The sequence below is a fragment of the Lepisma saccharinum genome, chromosome 16 (assembly GCF_977018435.1).
Source record: "Lepisma saccharinum chromosome 16, izLepSacc3.1, whole genome shotgun sequence".
Taxonomy (NCBI): domain Eukaryota; kingdom Metazoa; phylum Arthropoda; class Insecta; order Zygentoma; family Lepismatidae; genus Lepisma; species Lepisma saccharinum.
In genome coordinates, this window is record NC_139244.1 from 16,133,112 (window position 1) to 16,154,674 (window position 21,563).

At 37.6% G+C, this 21,563-nt stretch overlaps 1 protein-coding gene across 2 annotated transcripts; it reads right to left on the reverse strand.

Annotated features, from left to right (window-relative positions):
- Window positions 1-4,990: 4,990 nt before the first annotated feature.
- On the reverse strand, window positions 4,991-17,657 carry LOC145999952 (uncharacterized). Of its 2 annotated transcripts, none has more exons than XM_083137240.1 (6): window positions 17,477-17,657; window positions 12,997-13,076; window positions 11,515-11,674; window positions 9,776-10,016; window positions 7,401-7,581; window positions 4,991-6,322 (listed from the first exon to the last, which is right to left on the reverse strand). In XM_083137240.1, exons 2-6 carry the CDS (start codon window positions 13,074-13,076, stop codon window positions 6,163-6,165), a joined length of 822 nt encoding a protein of 273 aa, XP_082993366.1. In that variant the 5' UTR covers window positions 17,477-17,657; the 3' UTR covers window positions 4,991-6,162. The 2 variants fall into 2 exon arrangements, with proteins under 2 accessions (XP_082993366.1, XP_082993367.1); XM_083137241.1 differs by lacking the exon at window positions 17,477-17,657 and adding an exon at window positions 17,420-17,463.
- Between the last annotated feature and the right edge of the window lie 3,906 nt (window positions 17,658-21,563).

The following is a 21,563-nucleotide window of genomic DNA, read 5'->3' on the forward strand; positions in this document are numbered from 1 at the left end:
CAACAATAACTTTTATTGTACTTACAACTTACATGTGGCTGTTTACGCCCAGTTACATGTCAATTATATTTGCAAATCTCGTTGCAAGGTTGATATCTACAGGTTTGTGTCCAGATAAAAAGGTAAAAAAGGTAAAGTGGTCCCCTGTGCATAGCACCACGCCATGAAATCGTATAGGGGGTGTGGAGGTAACGCCCCACACTTTCTTGATCTCGGTCGTGAGTGGGGGTGATGTGATCAGCATCACGCCCCTGACCGCCTTTACCCCCCAGGGTTTCCCCCAGGTACCCATGTTATTCGACGCTGGGTGGCCGCTTTCACCGTTAGAAAAGTTCCCGGATTTGAACCGGCCGGGGATCGAACCCGGGACCTTGAGCATGGTAGTCAGACGCGTTACCGACTGAGCCACCGCGGTTGTGTCCAGATGCCTTGTGGTACTTTGTGCTGATAACAGAAGTATCTGAGGTTCACGTTGTTACATTACGGCTAAAACATGTACAACCACAGTAACAATCTAATGATATATCAGTAGCGAATATACTGCCCTGTTCAGAGTTGCAAACTATTACATGTGTATCCGGTGCGTAGATAAACACAGTCGTCGGAGAGTTTGTTTTACTACTATTTATATCCCTGTATTTTCAACCATTTTTGTCACTTGCCTCATAATGCCCTGAATATATATTATATTATGTGTTGCTTACCTTTGGAATTTTGAGTTATTTCATTTCTATTTTGTCATCTGTTCAGTGTGTCAGGACGAAGTGGATAGACTAAATTGTAGATGCCAACTTGGTAACTAGATTTGCAAATATCTGACATGCAAGCTGATACAAAATTCGATATGACCACTTCCACTTGAATTCTATTTTCTTTCTACCATTTTTCGTATCGTTTGTTTACTTCCTGTTAGATTACAGATCGTGTTTTCTCGTTTTATTTTACGGTACATAATGTGGATGATTGTAGCTATGTCATTTTTCACAAAATATGTGTGTTCCTGGAATCCCTGTAACGCATCGCTTCACGACGGGATATGACGTCACAAATGCAATCAAATGTTGTGTGTGGTTGCTAGCATTCAGGCGGCAAAACTGACTTTTTTGAACGACTGTAGCGCCGAAACGACACTCCTACGAGAAAAATGTTACTGAAAAAAGTTGTTTGTTTTGATGTCCTCTATACGTTTCCTTGGTCCGTGGGCGCCATTAAAATGACACCCTGTATATATATGTTGATTTGTTGTTTTTTTAAGTCCACTTTATGCATAGTAAGGCTAATCGGGACTGGACCTACAGTTTAAAGTGGGATCCGAACCACTTGTGCCTCTACCGGGTATCGAACCCGGGACCCCTTGATTACAAGGCAACAACGCTACCACTGCGCCATCGGGGAGGCCCTGTATATATATGTGTATGTATGTATATTATATATATATATGTATATTAGCAGGTAACAATATGTTATACGCACATTCTTACTTTCCAAAGAAGCGCATGTGGGATGGCAAAACGTGTCCGGATCCGAAAATTCCGGATCCGGATCCAAAAGTACCGGATCCGGATCGGAAAGTTTTGGATCCGGATCTGAAAATTCTGGATCCGGTTCCGAAAGTTCTTGATCCGGATCCGAAAGTTCTGAATCCGGATCCGGATCCGGATCTGAAAATTCCGGATCCGAAAAATTTTAGGATCCGGAACCAACCGGATCCGGATCTGGCCATCCCTAATTCAAAGCAGGGGGAATCCATCCTATCCCCACCCTGCATTAAAATGAATAGATGTGTGTTTGTTCGCTACTTTCATATGACAAACATCTGATTTTCCGGTCCATCACATTCGAAATGAACCAAAAACGAGGTCTAGAGCTCTATATGTAACTGAATTATCTGTTTTTAAAATAACCATAAATTTTAAAAAGTAAAGAAATAAAATGTATTTATGCAAACTTTGGATAAAACCAGGAAATCCGTGTGTGCTCTTCTAAAATGGATTTTTTCATGCCCCGACATTAGTGGCGCCGATGGGATCCCAAATCCAGGAGGAAACACTGCCGTTATCACCTGTATGCCGATGACCTCCAGTTGTACTATTCTGCACCCCCAGTAATGTTAAGCGATGGTATTTCCAAGGTTAATGAAGATATAGAGAGGATTGTTAACTGGTCGCTAGACAATGGTATGTATATTAACCCTAACAAAACACAAGCAATTTTGATTGCTTCCGATAAACTGAAACGTTACGTAGATCTTAACATTCTGCCTTCCATTCTTGTAGATTCGACTCACATTCCATTTAACCAAACTGTTAAAGATCTGGGAATTGTATTAGACGGAAATTTATCATGGTCACATCACACAAGTTCGGCGTGTAGAAAAGCTTTCGCATCTCTGTATTCTATAAGACGCATGGGCAAGTTCCTCCCCACCTCTATCAAGGCCAAACTATGTCAGTCCCTAGTTTTATGCCATTTAGATTATTGTGACGTAGCGTATTCCGGCTTAACAGGTGAGTCAGCTAGACGTCTGCAGAGTGTTCAAAATGCCTGCGTACGATACATTTTTAATTTAAAATATTGGGACCACCTATCACCTTATTTTCTCAAATTGGGGTGGCTACGTATGCAAGAAACACGAACGCTGCACACTCTGATTTTACTTTACAAAGTTCTCAACCTCAAGTCACCTTCCTATCTCCTCTCTCGCTTCCAATTTCTTCACGAATTTCACGATCGCGACACCAGATCACGGAGCTCCTCAGTTATCTCCATCCCCGTCCACAGATCAAACTTCTTCTCCAACTCTTTCTCTGTATCGGCTGTAAGACTATGGAATCAGTTGCCAGAAAGCACTAGAACAGTAAGCTCCGTCGCTTCCTTTAGCAGACGTGTTCGCCACTCTCTTCAGAGTAGTCGTTAGATCTTCCCCTGTCAAGCAGACTAAAAAGCATGTGCAAGTGAACGAATTCTTAAAATACCTTGCAGTTACTTAAATACAATTTTAAATTTTGCATTCTTTCATTCCATATTTAGTTTTTTGTGTATTATATATTTTGTATTTTGTGTGTTATATTCAGGGCTTTAAGACTTGTGTGTATGAGTATAATGTGTGTGTGTGTGGACCTATGTGAAATGACTTAATGTACTTTGTGTATAATACCAGGTGGTTATAATTAAAGTGACGGTGTTCAGAGTGGGCCAGCACGGGCTGTAATGAGAGTAGCAGTCTGAAACTTCGTAGATATGCTAACCAAGCAATGCGCTCGCGAATTATGCAAAACAAAAAATTAGTTCCAATTTTCGCCACCAGGGTAAAAAATGGCGCTGTAAGTAGTCAAAACGTGGAATTTTCCGTAACTCTTACGTCAAAGTTGGTGACATTGCCTAACCATTGTGTGAGCTCCCTGGTTGTTGTTGGTGACGCTTGTTGCTTTTTCCTTTAGTAATGTTCATGTAATGCGAATAGTGAAATTGTAGCGATATTTTATTACAAAGAGTATTGTTTTCTGCGATTTATAGTGTTTTTCCTGTAACTATACCAAGTTTTGACTGCTTACAGCGCCATTTTTTACCCTGGTGGCGAGAATTGGAACTAATTTTTTGTTTTGCATAATTCGCGAGCGCATTGCTTCATTAGCATATCTACTAAGTTTCAGACTGCCACTCTCATTACAGCCCGTGCTGTACCACTCTGAACACCGTCACTTTAATTATAACCACCTGGTATAATAATGTAAAATTTTAAATGTATGGTTGAGTGGAAGAAAAGGCTTTGTACGGCCTTAACTCCGCCATTTAAAACAAGGCATTAATAAATAAATAAATAAATAAGAACAGTTTATTTCCACTTTCTAGATAAGGTTTAGCATAGTGCAGAGGCAAAAGTGGCAAAAAGTAGGGGGTGGGGCAGTTACCTCCCTAATCGCCGTCACTGCACAACATTATACGTGTGTGTGTGTGTGTGTATGTATGTATGCACACACACACACACACACACACACATATATATATATATCCTAACGACTAGACATTTGGATGACTGATTTTTAATATATCAGTCACTATACCAGTCCGCACAATCCAGTACAAAAAAAAAATTGTATCTTGTCGGGTGCAATCAATGACTATTCCTGTATGACAGCCAAAGGCTACTGTGTGTTGACAGCGCTATAGTGCTCTAATCAGAAATTCAAGCATGTTATTTTCTTTGGATTCAGTTCCGTTATATCCATATGTGTACGGGTTTTTGTGCCAATTTTCTAGAATTTTAGGGCCTATTTTGATTTTTCGTGTCTAACGTTCGGCCTTTACTATCGGATTAAAATTATGGATAGAACTCCAATTAAAAAGTAACCAGTAGACCTACATATAAACGAGTTACATCAAAGTTTAGCTTATTTAATTCTGCGCTAAGCTACGGTAAACATTTTTTTTATCGAGTATGCCTTCTATTATGTATCTTCGTGAGAACAAAAAATACCGGTTATTTGGTGTTTTTCAAACGAACGCTCTCTTTGAAATTCTATAAATAGAGAACTTATTGTCCGAACATGATAAAATTTAAATACAGTGCAAATAGAAAGGTTTCAAATACAATTCTAAATTTTCAGATATTTCTAAATCGGAAAGAAAAAATACGTTCTTCTGAATTTTGCGAAACAACTTTTTCTTAGTATGATCTTGGTCATGTTTTGAAACTCTTTGTAGCTGTCTTAAAACCATCATCATTGTCTATTCAGAATTTTACACAGATTTTTATTCAACGTAATAAATGTGTGTGTTGACCTTGGCAACACCGCATATCCTGTGAATACAGAGATGACCGTGGAAACTGCGGGCTGTCACTGCGACCTAGTACCAAGTATAGTTTCCAGTGGGCAGAAGTAGCAGGAAAAAAAACTTACTCTAAATGTTTTTCATTTACAAGTTTTTAATTCTTCCCACAAAGCAGGTGTTTAATATAATGCAATTGCAGTCATGTTTATTCAAAAATAACAACTTTTACATAAGTATATACATTTCAACAAGTACAACATAGTAACAATAAGGAAAATAAATTTACAACAACGGTGCAACGTTATCATTTTGGCACAAAAGTTTGTTAACAAATTAAGTATCAATACAATGAGAGAGTATATTTTGTACAAATATTGAGCTAATTAGGAATATTTTTTTCCATGTATATTATTAACAACACAAACAGTTGTAGCATACTTTTTCTTAAGTAGTTCCACATTTGTAAAAATTGACAGTCATATAAATATAAGTCTGATACTCAAATTAGAACCATATTTCTTGTTCTTACATCCACACTGGTATTACATTTTGTGCTTATATTGTAAAATATTGAAACATCAATTTTCGCATTGCCCATTTTAAACAATAGGCAATACTTTTTATTTTCCGTTAAATATAATAAGTTCCTGTTAGTATTTTTCTCAATTTATCTGAACCCAGAAACTAAATGAGTTTATTGCTTCTGTAGAAGAAAATGAACTTTGTGTGTTCAGTTGTGTAACATTTTTTTCTATTTGTATAGTGCAACACTGGCTCATGACTTCCGTGCTAGTTTCATGGATACATTCATCTTCTACAGTCGTTATGTTATCACAAGAAAGCAGTCCATCTACCCAACCTCTATACTTCTAAAGAAATTGGGAGAAACATCACAATACTAACTAACTAACTAACTCTCTAGCCTTCTTAAACCCGAAGGTTTATGGCTGCAGCAACACAAGCCTTCCATGTGTCCCTATCCTGGGCAAGATCAATCCAATCTTTTCCATCCTTGCCTATTTCCTTCAGGTCCATCTCAACGTTGTCCCTACTTACAATATAAAGGCTCAACAATATGCTGCGTTTATCCTTAGAACATGGATTCATAGGACGACGTTATTTTATTTCCATTGTTGAAAATTTTAATTTAAAACTCTTAGCTCCACTCTACCCAATAAAGCAATTTAATATAACCATACACGGGTCATAGACCAAAACCTCAGAATGCTCATAGAAGCACGACATTTTCTTTTCTTCCCATTACGTTGATTTTACCTAACAATTATTTTACAATGACAGTAACAATAGTTATGTGTTATTTTTGTTAATTATGCCATTGTTAACTGTCATTAGATTCATCCATCAGAACAAGAAAGAAATATATTTTTATTAATTTATTCCCGACATAAAATTCTTAGCTGCAATATAGAGCATTTCCTTCGTTAGTGGGCATTTTGTATAAACAGCCGAACAGTCAGATCCTCGCCTTCCTATATCAATAGCTTCTTTAATGGCTGTACCATCCAGCATGAAACCAGCCAAGTAATTGCTGAAAAAAACAAAACAAAAAATATTTTACTTGAACACTGAGTATGAAGTAAATATTCTTATTGGTAAAGTCTTGGCTCAAACTCAAGGTTAAATATATACAGGTTGACCAATAAGGTATTTTGATGTTGATGTATTTTTGAAGTTTTTGTGTGACGTAGGTTAGGGGCCATCATAAATTCGCGTAAAGCAGAGTTTCAGTGTCGTTTTTTTTAAAAAATAAGCTTTTCTAAGGACAATTCTGTGTAAGTTAATGCTTAAGTTTGACTGGCTTTATTCGATTCTTTTAAATAGACCTCCGTGGCGGCACGCTAAGACGCCAGGAGTCCCAGGTTCGATTCCCGGGCTGGGAATTGGTGTTCTTTGTGTCCCTTAAATGTCATCATATCGTCACTCATCCTCATCTTCACAATTAGCAAAAATTGGCAGAGAAGGGAAGTTAATTCAATCAATCAATTGATAAATTGTTTTAAGTAGAATTGTTTTCTACGTGTAATTAGTCTTTAATTATTTTTTAGTGAAAGTGCCTCCGTGGTGGAGTGGTTAGCACAGCGCGCTACGACGCCAGAAGCCTCGGGTTGAAATCCCGGACTGGACATGTGTTTTATATCGCCATTCATTATCATCTTTGCGATTAGCCAAAAGTAGCAGAAATGCGAAGTAAAATAAACCAAATCTATCAATTCTTAGTGAAAGTGAAACATTTCCTGATTAAATTTACAAAGTCTTAAAATGAATGCATCACATTTGCATTGTACAGCACTATTAAAGTTGCCACGGAAACCGTCCAAACAATAAAAACATGATTGTAGTCGTTGCCATGGAGATTTATAATATCTATTTCGATTGTCGAAACATTGAAAACTATTTTGAGGGGCACGTTTAAGAGAAAAGATCCCTAAAATTTTAAACGCCCATACATCCGTTACTAATGAAGATGCAGAAGTGATTTTACACCCAATGGAATGAGGGTGACGCTCTCTTTCCATTTGTAGAGAACGTTTATTCCACGTATATACTTTTCATTAAAGTCGTTGACTGTGCAAGCATGTAGGACATAGATAAGACATCTGGCATACCTTGTGAAACCATCCAATATTTTGTCAAAACTTGTTGCACTTCCTGCATTGACCCTTGTGGAAGCTTCTCTGATATACGAGCACACTGCCCTCTGTGTGCAAACAGAAGTATCAATGTTGTAGGTCGACAAGGCATCGTCAACTCGGGAAATAAGTTCTTTGAATGGGCCTTCTCCTCCAGCTGAAAAACAAATAATGCATTTAGTGGTTGTGAACTTAATCATGAACACCAAGGTTGTAAATATGGAGACAGATACGAGGAGGGAAGTATAGAACAAGCAGGGACGTTGTTAATGGGGGCCGGGGGAGCAGTGGTCCCTCCGAAACTTGAACGTTCTCCCAACCAAATTTCCCGTGGTTTAGAGAAAAATGAAAAGTCCAAAACATTGCATCAAGAGACCACACTCAGTTTAGTATTTTTAGCTATTTTACTTTTTGAGATATAACCTACAGCCTGTTTCAGGAGTTTGTGGAGCAGCGCCGCGCGTAACAGTTTAAAAATTATAAAAATTACTACATAAAAATCGTATTCAATGACTTCAATCAAAAATAGTTAAAATAAATTATTAGTTTAATTACAGAATGAAATCATGAAATGAAAATATTATTTTATATGAAACAGTGTAAATTCACTATAGCCTCAAAATTCAATGAAAAATAAACAAGAGCGAATTATGATAGAGAATGTTATTGGATATGATAAAAGTTACCATTTTGGTACCCAAAAATAATAATTTGACATTGAACATACTCAGTTTAGTAATTAAGTATCATGAAACATTCATTTCGAAACAATTATTAGCCTCCTATAACTCTTTCTTTTAACCTTCAACATGTTCTGCTTATTGTTCTTAGATAATAATACGAAACATCTAAATTAATTGTTTGTTGTAATAATGTTCGCTTGTGTGCATTCGGTTTCCGATTTGTTAATAAAAGTACAATTATAAAAACTATTACTAATATTTGAGATTGTCTTTATTTATACAATGACAATAATGTACAGTCATCGGCAATAAATAGGAGACACCTACATCCTGAAATGCTCATTTCCCTGTAAGGGTTATGTGTGTTGTTTAACTCTACGTCCGTGGCAGAAGTTGCCATTGAAAATTTGCTATTAAAATCCGTATAGTCAGACAACACACACAACGCCTTGCAGGGAATCGAACATTCCAGGATTTATTGCAGTTGACTGTACATTTATCGTCCCCCAAGTAGTGGATTCTTTTGTAAAATATTTCCTGTTTACACATTAATCTAGCACCGTATCGCACACCCTCCCCACACATATGTCCGTTTTAGTTTCGTGGATAACTTCTCATTGCACCAGGACCAGGGTGCGAAATCATCGAAGACTGGTGGGGGATATATATATATATATATATATATATATATATATATAGTAATTAATTGACTTTTATATTTAATAACATTATAAATATCCATATCATAATAATTTATGTATGTATGTATGTGTATAGCTATATATATATATATAAAAGTCAATTAATTACTAAATATTTTTAAAACACATAAAGTAATTAATTCGTTACTTTTATATATATATATATATATATATATATATATCAGATATGTGTAAAGTAACAAATTAATTCCTTACTAACTGGTTAAAGATATCAATAAATTACGAAATAGTTTTGTTATGTAGAAGCTTTTGTATTAATACAAAACTATTATAATTTATAATTATGTTTGACTTTCATTCTTCTTTTATTGAACGCATATTGTTATTGGTGTAGACAGAGTAATAATCTCTTGAAAGAGATTTGATTTGATTCGAATTTAAAATTTTGGGAGCGTCAGCACTTAGGCTATTTTGCTCCCGTCATATTATACGGGGGCCAGCCCCTTACCATTACAAATAACAACTCTAACCTTGCATAACTAAAAAATTTAAAATGTTCTGACTTCTGTTAAAAGCTGAGGCTGTAAAGGAGCACTCAGCACACATAAGGACAAAAGAACAGGACAATACAAACAAAATTATACTGGCCATGGGGCCAGTCGCCAGAGCCTCGTTAGTCTTCAGTCCAGGGTGCACTAACGTGGAAGTGAGGTTGACATTTGGATGTACTACGTGGAAGGTCACCCCTTACACCCCTCTTGAAAGAGAGAGAAAGCATTCCGCACTCACTCTTTTGTGTGCTTTCCATATTATCCTTAGTAAAATACATAAGAAGTAAATACTAATTGCTTATATTTTGTTGTTACAAGAAAAACTCTCTCTCCCCCGGGAAATTTTTGGTGGAGGGGATTTTTGAGGTCAAGATTGTTGGTGGGGGAATTCCCCCATCCTATCCCCCCATGATTTCGCACCCCGACCAGGACCTTGGCTACGACGTTGTACTTACTCCGACCCCAAGTACCGAAACTCGGCATTCCCGGCATCCCTGCAACGCTCTGGAATATCTTCGGAACCAAGAACAGCGCGGTCATGGCCAACGCTGCAGCCACAACCAGAGCTCCAACATTGATATTTGCTGCACTGCTGACTCCTGTGCTAGATCCTGTAGAGGCCCCGCCTGTAATCATGGACCCAAGGAAGCCAGACATTGGTATCGTTATGAAAGGAACGGTGAAGGCCAATTCCACCTGAAATTAGAAAGAAGAAGGCAAGCTTTCTGAAAGTACCCATAGATGGCAGAGGCGTCAACGCATTCTCAACCTTGTGATTTTCGACATTTCAAAACCCCACTGGACATTATTTCTCTCGGCACATTATATCAACGAAGCACGCAGTATCTATCAGCGAGCAAGATTCTTCTTCTTCTTTTTAACTGTCCCTGTCAGCATTATCTTGTCGACTTTGGTCATCGTTATTGTTTTGTATTTGTTTTAATGTTTTATTCTAAGATTGATAGTCTCAAATTAATCAGAATCGCAAACATAAAACGATTATTATGAATAATTCACTTCTTTTTTGTCATTTTGCTGTTCAGCGAGCAAGAACACTAAAATCTTTCCTTTGCAAGCTGGCAACGATTAGGATACAAATACTTTAATAGAATGCCACGCAGGCCCGTAGCCAGGCAGGGGCCAGGGGAGCTCAGCCCCCCCCCACCCCTGACGATGCCGTGAACCACCTTGACATTAGGTAAAAGTATTATGTAAAATTTGTTTGCAGTGAAGAGTGAAGATGTAGATAGCAGATATTATTTTGCTCACAACTTGGGGAAGGATAAATTCACAGAACATGAACAGCAGCTATTGCATAAGTAGCAGCAAGTATTTAGAACATTCTTTAGACTTTAGAAAGTTCTTTCATGTAGGGTAGCTTCTTTATCTGTACCTTCGCTACCCCTTTAGACAGAAATCTGCGACTTTGACGTACTCAGAAACCCACACCTGCGTCGAAAGTCAACAGGTTCCAAGTTTTGAGAACGAAGTGGAGTTGCATTGCTTCTGCCAGGTGTGAAATGTACGGGAGGCGCTATGAATGCTGTACATTTTATCTTGTATGATGTAAATATCTGAATCATGAAAAGTAATATGGAGTGTGTAGTAAAGGGTGTCAGTAGCAGTAAATGAAAACCAACAAGAGATGTTTTAGAAGATATGTAAAAAAAAAACTGTAGTATTTGCTTGATATTTCTAAACTTTATATTTTATATTAACTTAATGACCTCCCCCCCACACACACACAATTTACCTTCGTTTAATAGTGTTAAACTTTAGAAAACTGGACTTTGTTTACAAACCTCCCTGATACCCCCGTGAGCCCCCTCCCCAGATCAATTCTAGCTACGTGCCTGATGCCACGATGTTAACTATTTCCCAACTTTTGCTTGTTTCGCGCTTGGCGCAATTGCCTCCCCTCCCCCTCACAAATACCTATGGTTCTGAACTGGGTATTAACATAAACGAAACACTGTAAATGAGTTAATTACTTATTATGAACATAGAAAACGGCAGAGAATTTCTATAAATAAGAACGTGTGCTCCGTTGTCACATTATTTTATATCTGCATAGTAAAACACTTTCGTGTCAGTTCACGTGGATAAGTTCACCTTGCGCCAAGATGACGTCATCACTGCACAACATCAATTGTCTCAACCTGTAATAATAACCTTGAACGCAGCTTCAACTTACTTTCAATAGGTTTCCCGTACCGGTGTTGAAATTCAAGAACCGGCCGTGCTTTGTTCTGTTTGAAGAATGAGCTGCAGTCTCTCCTATCTTCTTTACAAAGCTCGCTGATTTATTACCAGTGATTAACTTCTCCGTCAGCTCGTTATAGGAAGATGGTTGCCTGCAACAGAAAGTAATTCATAAATGTGAATAACCAGTGCTTAAAATGGTTTCAGTCAATAGTTTGGGCGCCTTGGAATACATTATATGCCTTAATTTTCATTTGTGCCGACATACATAGGCGCCGACTCCATGAGGCTTGGGGGGGGGGGCTCCAGCCCCCCCCCCCAATGTTAATGATGTGGGGGTAGAGCCCCAAAATAAGAATCTAATGTATTATTTTGCTTCTCTTGTAAAGTTTACTCTGAATTGTGCCCCATGAACTTAACTTTAAATACACATTTGAAATGTTCTAGACCATCAACTTTGGGGGGCTGAGACCGCTAAACCATCAAATTGGAAGGGGGGGGCTATGACCAGAGACAGCAAAACACATGACTTATTACTATATACTAAGTATATAATTATGAGTATTGTTAACATGTTTACTAAAATGAGTTTCAAAAGAAGATGTGCATGAACTAGGAGAGTCGATGGGACGTTCGGGCTCCAAATGGCTCTCACATGATATTCAGAACGACATCATTGATATATATGGGAGATCTGTTTTGCGCTCCGTGGTAGCAGATATTAAAAGTCGGGAATATTTTGCTATTATGGTTGACGACATTTGTGACATATCCATCCGTGAACAATTAACATTTTGCTTTCGAACTGTAAATGAAAATTTTAATATTTTTGAGGGATTCATGAGCCTTTACGATATTCCGAACACTGAGGCCAAAACTTAAAAAAAGGAGTTAGTGAGTCATTCATTAATTTATTTCAGTGATCAGAGCCCCCCAATAATTTTGACAAGTCGGCGTCCCTGCCGACATATCCCTTTGGAATGAACTGATAGCAGCTGAACGGCTGAGATCCGGAATCAGAACGTGCTACTTTCGGGCCACCCTGAACTATAAACGGCCACCCCTCAGCGTAAAATAATTTGTCTGATCTAAGAAGCCATAACAGGTAAATTTCTCCCATAAAGCATAAATTTAGCTACATAACTGAATTTTCTACATAATTTTTATTTTTCAAATTTCTAGCAGTATCGCTGATTTTAACGAAAAAATATTATTATAACAATTGAAGGTCTTATTTATACCATTCAAACAAAAAAAGTAAAATTGAAATCGGTTGAGAAATAGCCAAGAAACAAGCGATTTAAAAATAAAAATTACTCCATTTTGAATCCAATATGGCGGCTAAGCAATAAAAGAACGAGCCATGTAACCATTTTCTGCATATACCAGAACCACCTATTAAAAGTCTGTGAAGTCAAACTGAGGGTACATTTCAGTTCACACGAAACTGGAGCTACTTTCATGACTATATTACCTGTTGGTTGAATTGAAAGAAGCAGCTGAACAGCAGACTACAGTGACCATGGTATATGCCAATGCATCAAATAGCTTCATCTGAAACGATAAAGAATTTCCATATATTTTTATTTTATTTTACATGCCATGTTGATACCACAGTCATGTAAACATAATAATTTTCAACAGCTATGGCTGGATTCCGGATAGAGGAAAAATTTATAAATTATAACCCAGTAGGATTTTTCCAAGGAGAGAGGCCAAGCACAACACCCACTCCCATCTTCCTAAAATCATTGTTTCAGTTTGAAGTTATCATATTTCTGCAACAAGATGAACCAGTATTACGTGTAATTATCGATCCTTTATAATTAACGCATATTACTGTGACTGCAATGAAATTATGTGTTATAGTATACTATAGTTTCAGGCTAACATTATTTTCCAGGGAGCAGCGATTTCCCCATGCCCCCTTCCTGCTGTGGCTATGCGCGTCGCCAGAAATGTTCTATACACAATTACCTAACACGTAAATATTAATCATAATTGGAATAAAACAATAGCTACAAAGATTATTATGCGGTCAATTTATTGTTATTATCAATGTCATTGTCCTTACATTTCTGGAAAGACACTTCTACTTGTACACCAAGTGAATGAATATTCTCCACAAGCGGTTTCTTTATTTTTTGTCATTTTCTGCCGGCAATACAATGAAAACATGGTTGTTTTATTCAGTTATTAACTTTTCTCGTTCAAGAAAGTCGACGTCCCTGGCGAAGTGGTTAGCACAGCACGATACGACTCCATAGGTAGCGGATTCGAATCCCGGCCTGAGCATGGGTGTTCTTTGTGAGTGTCCCTTCTTCATTTTCATCACACCATCACTTATACTTGTCGTCCCGATTAGTCAAGTGGCAGAATAGCGACGCTAATTAACAAAAATCGTTAAAGAAGGATGAAATTGACGTCTTGCGACTTCTCACATAAACATTTTAATTTTTGTACTTTTGAAAACTCGTGGGGCCATCGATTACACTGTAAAATATGGAAACAAGTTCTGAGCTGGTCCCTGCATTTTGTATTCACTTTTTCTAGTTTCTTTCATTTGATTATTCTGCTGGAACACTCATATAATTTGTTGAACTTCATTTGTCTTATCAACTATCACAATAAGAATTCCACTTTTTTTTCTAATTTCAAATGAACGATATCAATTTCCGTGGAGCATCGATTCCCTTCCTCGTACTTCTCGACGCACACGCCCCTAGTAGAAGCATGGGCTATTCGTAAGGATAGAAAAGCATAGATTTGCAGTTAAGAATACTATTCATCAGATGCTGAAAAGAGTATGAAGACTAAGATTGGTAAACGCTGTAAGTGCCACAATAATTCAAACACCGTTTTCTACGTTAAACTGTGAAATGTGCCATGCTTTATAATGTGGTAAACGTAAAAAGTGGCTGGTAGCTCTCTAAGCACTTCAAAGGGCGTGTAGCTGATGTGCGGAACCATGCGATTTCCCAACACTTTCGCTTTTGGCATTTACAACGTTTACCACTTTTAGTCCTCTATTGGTATCATCTATTGGTATTGCGGACCCTGCCCGAAATGTGTTGGATTGAATGATCTGACCAGTAATAGCTCACTCAACATAAGTTAGCTTCATTTTTCTGTCTGAAAGACACCAATCGATCTAATTGTCAAAGTATAAGTACACTTCATGCTCATTTAGCATAATCAAGTAACCTACGTACATTTCAATGTGAGTGCCTCTGCAGGATATCCAACCCGGGACTTCATTACATTTAGAAAGTGTGCGAATTCAGCTTTTTACTTCGAGGGGGGGAGGATGCTTACTCGGTAGCGTATTTGTGATTTAATTTCGGGGGGGGTTACAATGTGTACATGTTACCAGTAAATGAACTAAACTTGCAGTTCAAAGTACTTTAGCACAGTGGCTCTAACGTATGATATTAAGCCCGCATCACACGGAACTGGATTTCCAGTAGGTATGCCCTAGTTGGCGCTGGACTGGCTACCAATTTGCTAGTTTTCGCCTCACACGATACTTATCAGCGTACTTGTGATTTGTCGATAGACTTTTGTTCCCATACGAGGGAAGTTGTAATGGCGGCCGCGTGAGATGTAAACAATGTATCACTTCACATTTTTAAAAGCCGATAACTATTCAACCGAGAGGAATAACGTTTCATATAAAACGTTATTAGGAACAAAACAATGGCGCTGCTTAAATACATACTTTACAACGTTTACTGTGCACGTATCGAAGAATATTTTAGTTGTTTCAAATGTAAACACCGTGCACTCAGCATAGATGGTGTAACTCAACGCGCCTTTGATGCTGTATACGTTATACATTGCTGGAGTAACACTTGGAAATCACAGAGAAAAACGCTCCTTTGCACACTCACAGATTATCTTCACATGGCGAAACTTTGCTCTGATTGGCTGTTCCACAGAATCCAGTCGAGGAAAGCTAGTAGCAATTAGAACATGTCATATTCCTCTAAACCAGTCAAGCAGTCAGCCAGGCGGCCGTGATTGCTACCTAGAAAGTTAGTTCAGCGCCAACTAGGGCATTCCTACTAGAAATCCAGTTCCGTGTGATAGGGGCTTTAAATGAAGGGGTCGGGTGTAAAACATGGTAAGTGACATTTTGGTTATTTCTGAGTTAATTAAGAAAAAAGGTTATTAGAAGCTATTCTGTAGATAAATTGTTTTCGTGTTGTGTTTACCAATTTCAGAAGGCTTCACTGAGTCCAATGCAAATTGTATGACATGGCAATTTCACTCGAAAATTGAAGGATGGCATATTTTACTTTGTAATTGTAACTCAAAAATTACCAAAATGCCACTTACCATGTTTTACACCCCGAACCCTTCAAATCTTATAATACTTACACGTAATTTAGGACCGGTATATTTACATCCTAATAAAAACCAAACTCACACAAAAAGAGCTACTGAACCAATAACAATGAGAACATTTGATCAAACTTTTATGAAAATGACGGCGTGCTGCCAGAAATGAACTAATATCACTGAAGGAATCAACTCTACTTGCCAAGCTGTAGGTTTTCGTACTTCAATTACCAATTGACCTCTACATCTGACAACAATCGAAACAAGTAAACAATGCTCTATTAAAAAAAAAACATCGAACTTCACACGCGAAGTATGATGCAATGGTTTTAAACGTTAAATAACTGTTTCCGAATGATTTTAAGTGGTGCTTGATCCATAATTACGAAATGGTATGTATACTCCAGCGGTGGCTAACCGTTTTTGGTTTGAGGGCTAATTTACATGACAAGAATCACTGGCGGTCTACTTATCTTAATAGACCTAACAACGAGAGCCTAAAAAAGGAAGCAAAGGGCCAATACCATAAAATTGACATTGATTTTTTTATGTATTTATTTATTTATTTCCGTACTTATTTATTAAATAAGTTTTGGCTTCAGTACTGTGGGCCTGGCACCTATTTTAGGTTGTATCTCCCCAGTTCATCAGCATCTTTTCATCCTTTTAATGAGAAGGTAATTTTTTTTTACATATATCTACATAATTACTACAATTTTATTCTTTCATAAACACTCATTTTAACAAAAGTATTTAACTTGTTGCTGGGCATCAGTAAAAAGAATTACACAACTATTTTGTACTTTTCAGTAGTCAGTTCACTTGTTTCCAGACACTTGACACGCCCAATGAGTTTATCATGTTGCAAGTCATATGACGTTACTGCTACTCTCAAGCAGGAAATCAAGTGATCTTCAGTCCATCGATTCCTCTCCTTTGATTTTATTATATGATTCAACAAAGAAATAAATTAACTGCTACAACAAAGCTCTTTTCCTGATACAACAGTTGAAAATACAGAGAGGTAAGCAATAAAATTATTTGTGACTATGCATAATAAAATCCGTATGATATGACAGAGCACCGTGGGCTACCTCTCGCGGCTTGCCTGTCGACGCGTTGGCCACCCCTGCATGCCATCAATTCCATTTTCTTTGGGGGTATAAAAACATCCGTCAGGGCTTAAAAACATGTTCTTCTGCAATTAGACAACACTATCCACCACGCCACGGGAGAGGTCGAGGATCAGAGAGAGAAGGAACGAAAGAAAAACAGAGAGAAAGAACAGAAGAGGAAAAAATCATGGATAAAGAGAAAATAACAGAATGAAGGAAATAAGTAAACAGGGAAAAGTGTGGAAAGAAACAGAAATATTAAGGAATAAAGAGAAATAAAAGACAGAGTAAGAAAGAAAAGATAATTAGGCAAGACAGAAAGAGAGGAAAACCAAGGAAAAGAAAGAGAGAACATAGAAAAAGACACACAGAAGAGAGAGAGAAGGATTTATTAGCCAACAACAGTCACCTATTGGCGAGTCAACTCTGCTTCGTACTTACTACGGGGTTCAGCCACAGATCTTGAAGATTAAATTAAAATTAATATATATATCTTACTTTGCCAAAAAGTATAAGTTCCGAAACACAACAGACGAATAAATTACACTTCACAGATCACACAACACTCAACATCGACTTCTTTTCGATAACAAAAATCAGATCTTGTCGCTTATGCTGCCAGGAGATGAACAGCTGACGCAGCGAGCGAACTTGGAGATTTGATTACAAGCCACCTTTCGAAGAGGATTTTTAACAGGGAGTGAAAACGAACGTCTTTTGTCACCTAGAGGCAACGAGCTGTGAAAGCTCTGCATGCAGCACTTTGAAAAAGAATGAATAAAGAGCATTTTGGTGGAACATTTCGCAGGAAATGACCTCTTAAAGAAATTGCAGAAAGAAAATTGGTTTGTGTCCCGGCGTGCTCGTTCGTACGATCTTAACAAGGTGGAGTCACGCCTTCTGTGAGTGTCGGTAGATGGCGTTGCGTGTGCAGTTGCATTGTCTTTGCTCTCTGTACGTGTAAAACGCATATAGTACCTCATTCAGGACGTTTTTTTGTTAGATAATTTCCTTGTGTTTTTGTTTTGAAGCTTTTATGCAATTCGTGATCGTCTTCCTATTATTTTTAAAGACATGCAATTTATTGTACAGAATTGAAGTCGTACCTTCTAATGTTTTTCATAAGAGATTTTACAAAGATAAATTATAGATCATTTAAAGTCTCAAACAGAAAATGCTAATCGCTACGAAAGTACAAGGTGAATCAGAACTTTCATTGGTTGAAAAGTTCATACACACATTGATTACGTCACCGAAATGTAGACAAGAAAATATGCTGGCAACTGTGATTTCCACCTCTCCCCGACCCTACATTAATCACAGATTATGTATAGGTTAGTTACCTATTTAACCCGGAAGGTTTGTCTAAATTTCGTGAAACTGAGCTACCCTTGTTTGTATGTTCTTAGGTTCATTTTGTAGTCAACCGTTATTGTTAATGAAATTAAATGTTTAAGAAGAAACATTCAACTTCAAAAATGAAGAAAGATATCGAAGAAAATGCGAATAAATATCGTAAGATCCATTCTTTATTAAAACTATTTAAAAACTTAGGCATGGATTAATACTTTAGAAAAAGTATTTCTTTAAGCAGAACATGACCTAAGTTTGTTGGGGGGGGGGGGAGCAGGAGCCTGTTTTTATTACGCTACTGATGACAGTCTTATTCTATTGCATGTTCATTCCAAATTGAATTCACACATTTACACTTATGCAGGAAAATCTATACTAGCTTTTATAGCATACACAAATTTGGAAAAAGCATTTGAGTAAAAAGAGAAATAATGCTGGTAATGTGGACTCCTACTATTTTATTATGGAAGAAGTAATATCTTGACAACGTCAAAGTTTTGATATTACTATAATGATTAAAGTTGTACAATGACTTCTTTCAATAGTAAGCACTATAAGTTGAAGCTAACAAGCGTAGAAAAGAACACATTTTGATTGGTTCACTTGTTCCTTTGAAAACGTCACGACCGTGGTTGGATGAGCCGAAGGGAGGGTCTGAGAAACTGGTGCATCGTTTCGAAGACAAACAAGATTTTCAAACAGCCAAATTTGTGACTTGCCAATTTTGTTTTAAGTCCAGTTCAGATAAGTTAATGTGGACTGAATCAACAGTTTCAAGTGGGGTCCGCCAAATCACTGTGGAATGTGGACTCACTGGGGCCTTTCGACAGCTTAAAATACACAATCGGGGAAACGTTTTAACATACGTACGTATGCGTAAAATATTGTCTTCCAAAACGTTTCTCCGCATTTTTATTATTTGTAAATTTCATATTTGAGAGCGGCTACAGCCCCATCAGCTCACCTTTCCGTACATCTTTGTTGGTGGTGGATGGAGTGTGTCATATTTTCAGGTAGGGCTCTGCATTTTCTCTCTGTCCACCATTCTCTGTGTTTTCTGTCTTTCACTTTTTTGATCTTTTTCTTTCCTTCGTTATTTCGTTCTATATCTGTGTTCTTATTTCTTTCCTTTCTTCTCATTTGTTGTCTTTCCTTTTTTCGTACTCTGTCTTTCTATAGTTTTGATTTCTCGCACTGTTTTATTACCTTCACATTAATTATGATTATCTTTCTTCCTATTTCTGTTAGATTTTCAGTTTATCTGATTTTTTCTCTCATTTCTGTATCGCGTTCCCTTCTTCTTTCTTTATTTCAAAATTATTTCTCTTGGCCATCTAGTGGACAATCTATACTATGTTTCACATTTTATACCATTTATAACACAACGCAGACCGCAATACGACCAAGTATACACTATTTAGGTCACGAATTTAGTTGTAATAGGATAATAGTTTAATATTTTCCAGGATGCATTCACTTTCTCTCGTTGTACGGGATTTGACTGTGACTGTTACGGTTCGGCTGCTGTGGTAGTTCGAGTCACTGCCGCTCAACCTGAGTGGCGCTGTCGTACTTTCTGCACAACTCGCTTCACTTTTACTTTCAGATTCTCATGACTCAATTCGAGATTACGTATCGTGAGCATGGGTAGATTAATTGGAGGGGTGGTTCCGGTTCCATGGAGATATGAAAAGTTGAGAATAAAATATTAATTGACATACCACTAAATGGAAGCTTATCCTGAATAATATGCGGCCATGCAGCACAGTCTCACAATAGGCTGATTTTTCAATTACTATAAACAAAAATGTAGGAACCACGCTGGTCTAGATGTCGTATTCCGTGGCGGAGTGGTTAGCACAGCGCGCTACGACGCCGATGGTTCCAGGTTCGAATCGTGAGTAAGACATGAGTGTAGGTGAATAAAGAATTGTGTAAAATTGACACATTAGAGAATTGCAATATAATTAAGCCTTGTTTCCATATTAAAAACACTACGTTCCTGACCAAGGCAGTTAATCTTGACCTGTCAATCACCTGTCAGTGTGGTAGACCCATTAGTCAACTGTCAAGAGGCGATATGTATTTAATTCCTTTGGTGAAATCCTTTAAGATAAGGACTGTCAACATGATTTTTATCATTTGTTGGCTAGTCACCCTGCTATGTGTACCTAATTTTTCTGTGTGTCTATATTTCATCATTTAATTTAGTTCTTCGTCTGAGGAAGACCCTGATACAGGGTTGAAACGTTACTTGTTAAGTGTTTTATTAAGTGTTTTTATATGTTAATAAACTGCCTTGGTCAGCAACTTAGTGTTTTTAATGAGAGAATTGAAAGATATTGACATCGGTAGGGACTCTGGCTGCCACACGGAAGACCCGGGTTCGATTCTCGGGATGGATGATCTAAGGCCGGAAATTTTCCGTCATTTTCCCTGAATAATCGCCTCCGGGGTTCACTGAACCTCAAATAAATTAGTACCTGGGGGGGCAACCCTGGTAGTAAAGGCGACCGGAGCGTGGTGCTGATCACATCATCTTGAAAATGGTCGAGATGATGAAAGTGTGGGGTTCTATCCTCACATCCGTGCCTTCATGACACGGGAAACTTTACCTTACTTGCCTTATAAAGAAACCATGTGACATATCTCTTAATAATCATGTAGATATCCACTTGGTATGTCGGGAAAAGTTTCACAGTAAAAGAATTTCATTTAGGTGAATTTTTCATATATCATACCGAAGTCTCGAACGAGACCTATAAGTCTCGACCTCATCTCGAAGGTTCGAGGCTTTTTTCAGTCCCGATTCTTAGAAGGTCGTCTCGATCTCCATCTTTCCTCGATTTCATTGATTGATTGATTGATTTGGTGTTTTAAGTCCACTTTGTGCACAGTAAGGCTAATTGGGACTGGACCTACATTTTAAAGTGGGATCCGAACCACTATGTGGTATCGAACCCGGGACCCCTTTATTACAAGGCAACGACGCCATATTGCCTCAATACCATCCATAAATATCATATTAATCTCCTCGCTAAGGGATAACCAAACAAATCAACGTTGTTTTAAATCAGTAACGTTTCAAATTTTGAAATGCAGATAATAGCTAATGTTTTGCTTAACATGTTAAATTTTAGGTTTGAAATTTTAAGGATTCTCTAAAAAAAAAGAAAAAAGTAAAGTGCTCCCCTGTGCTTAGCACCACGCCATGAAGCCATTGGGGTAACGC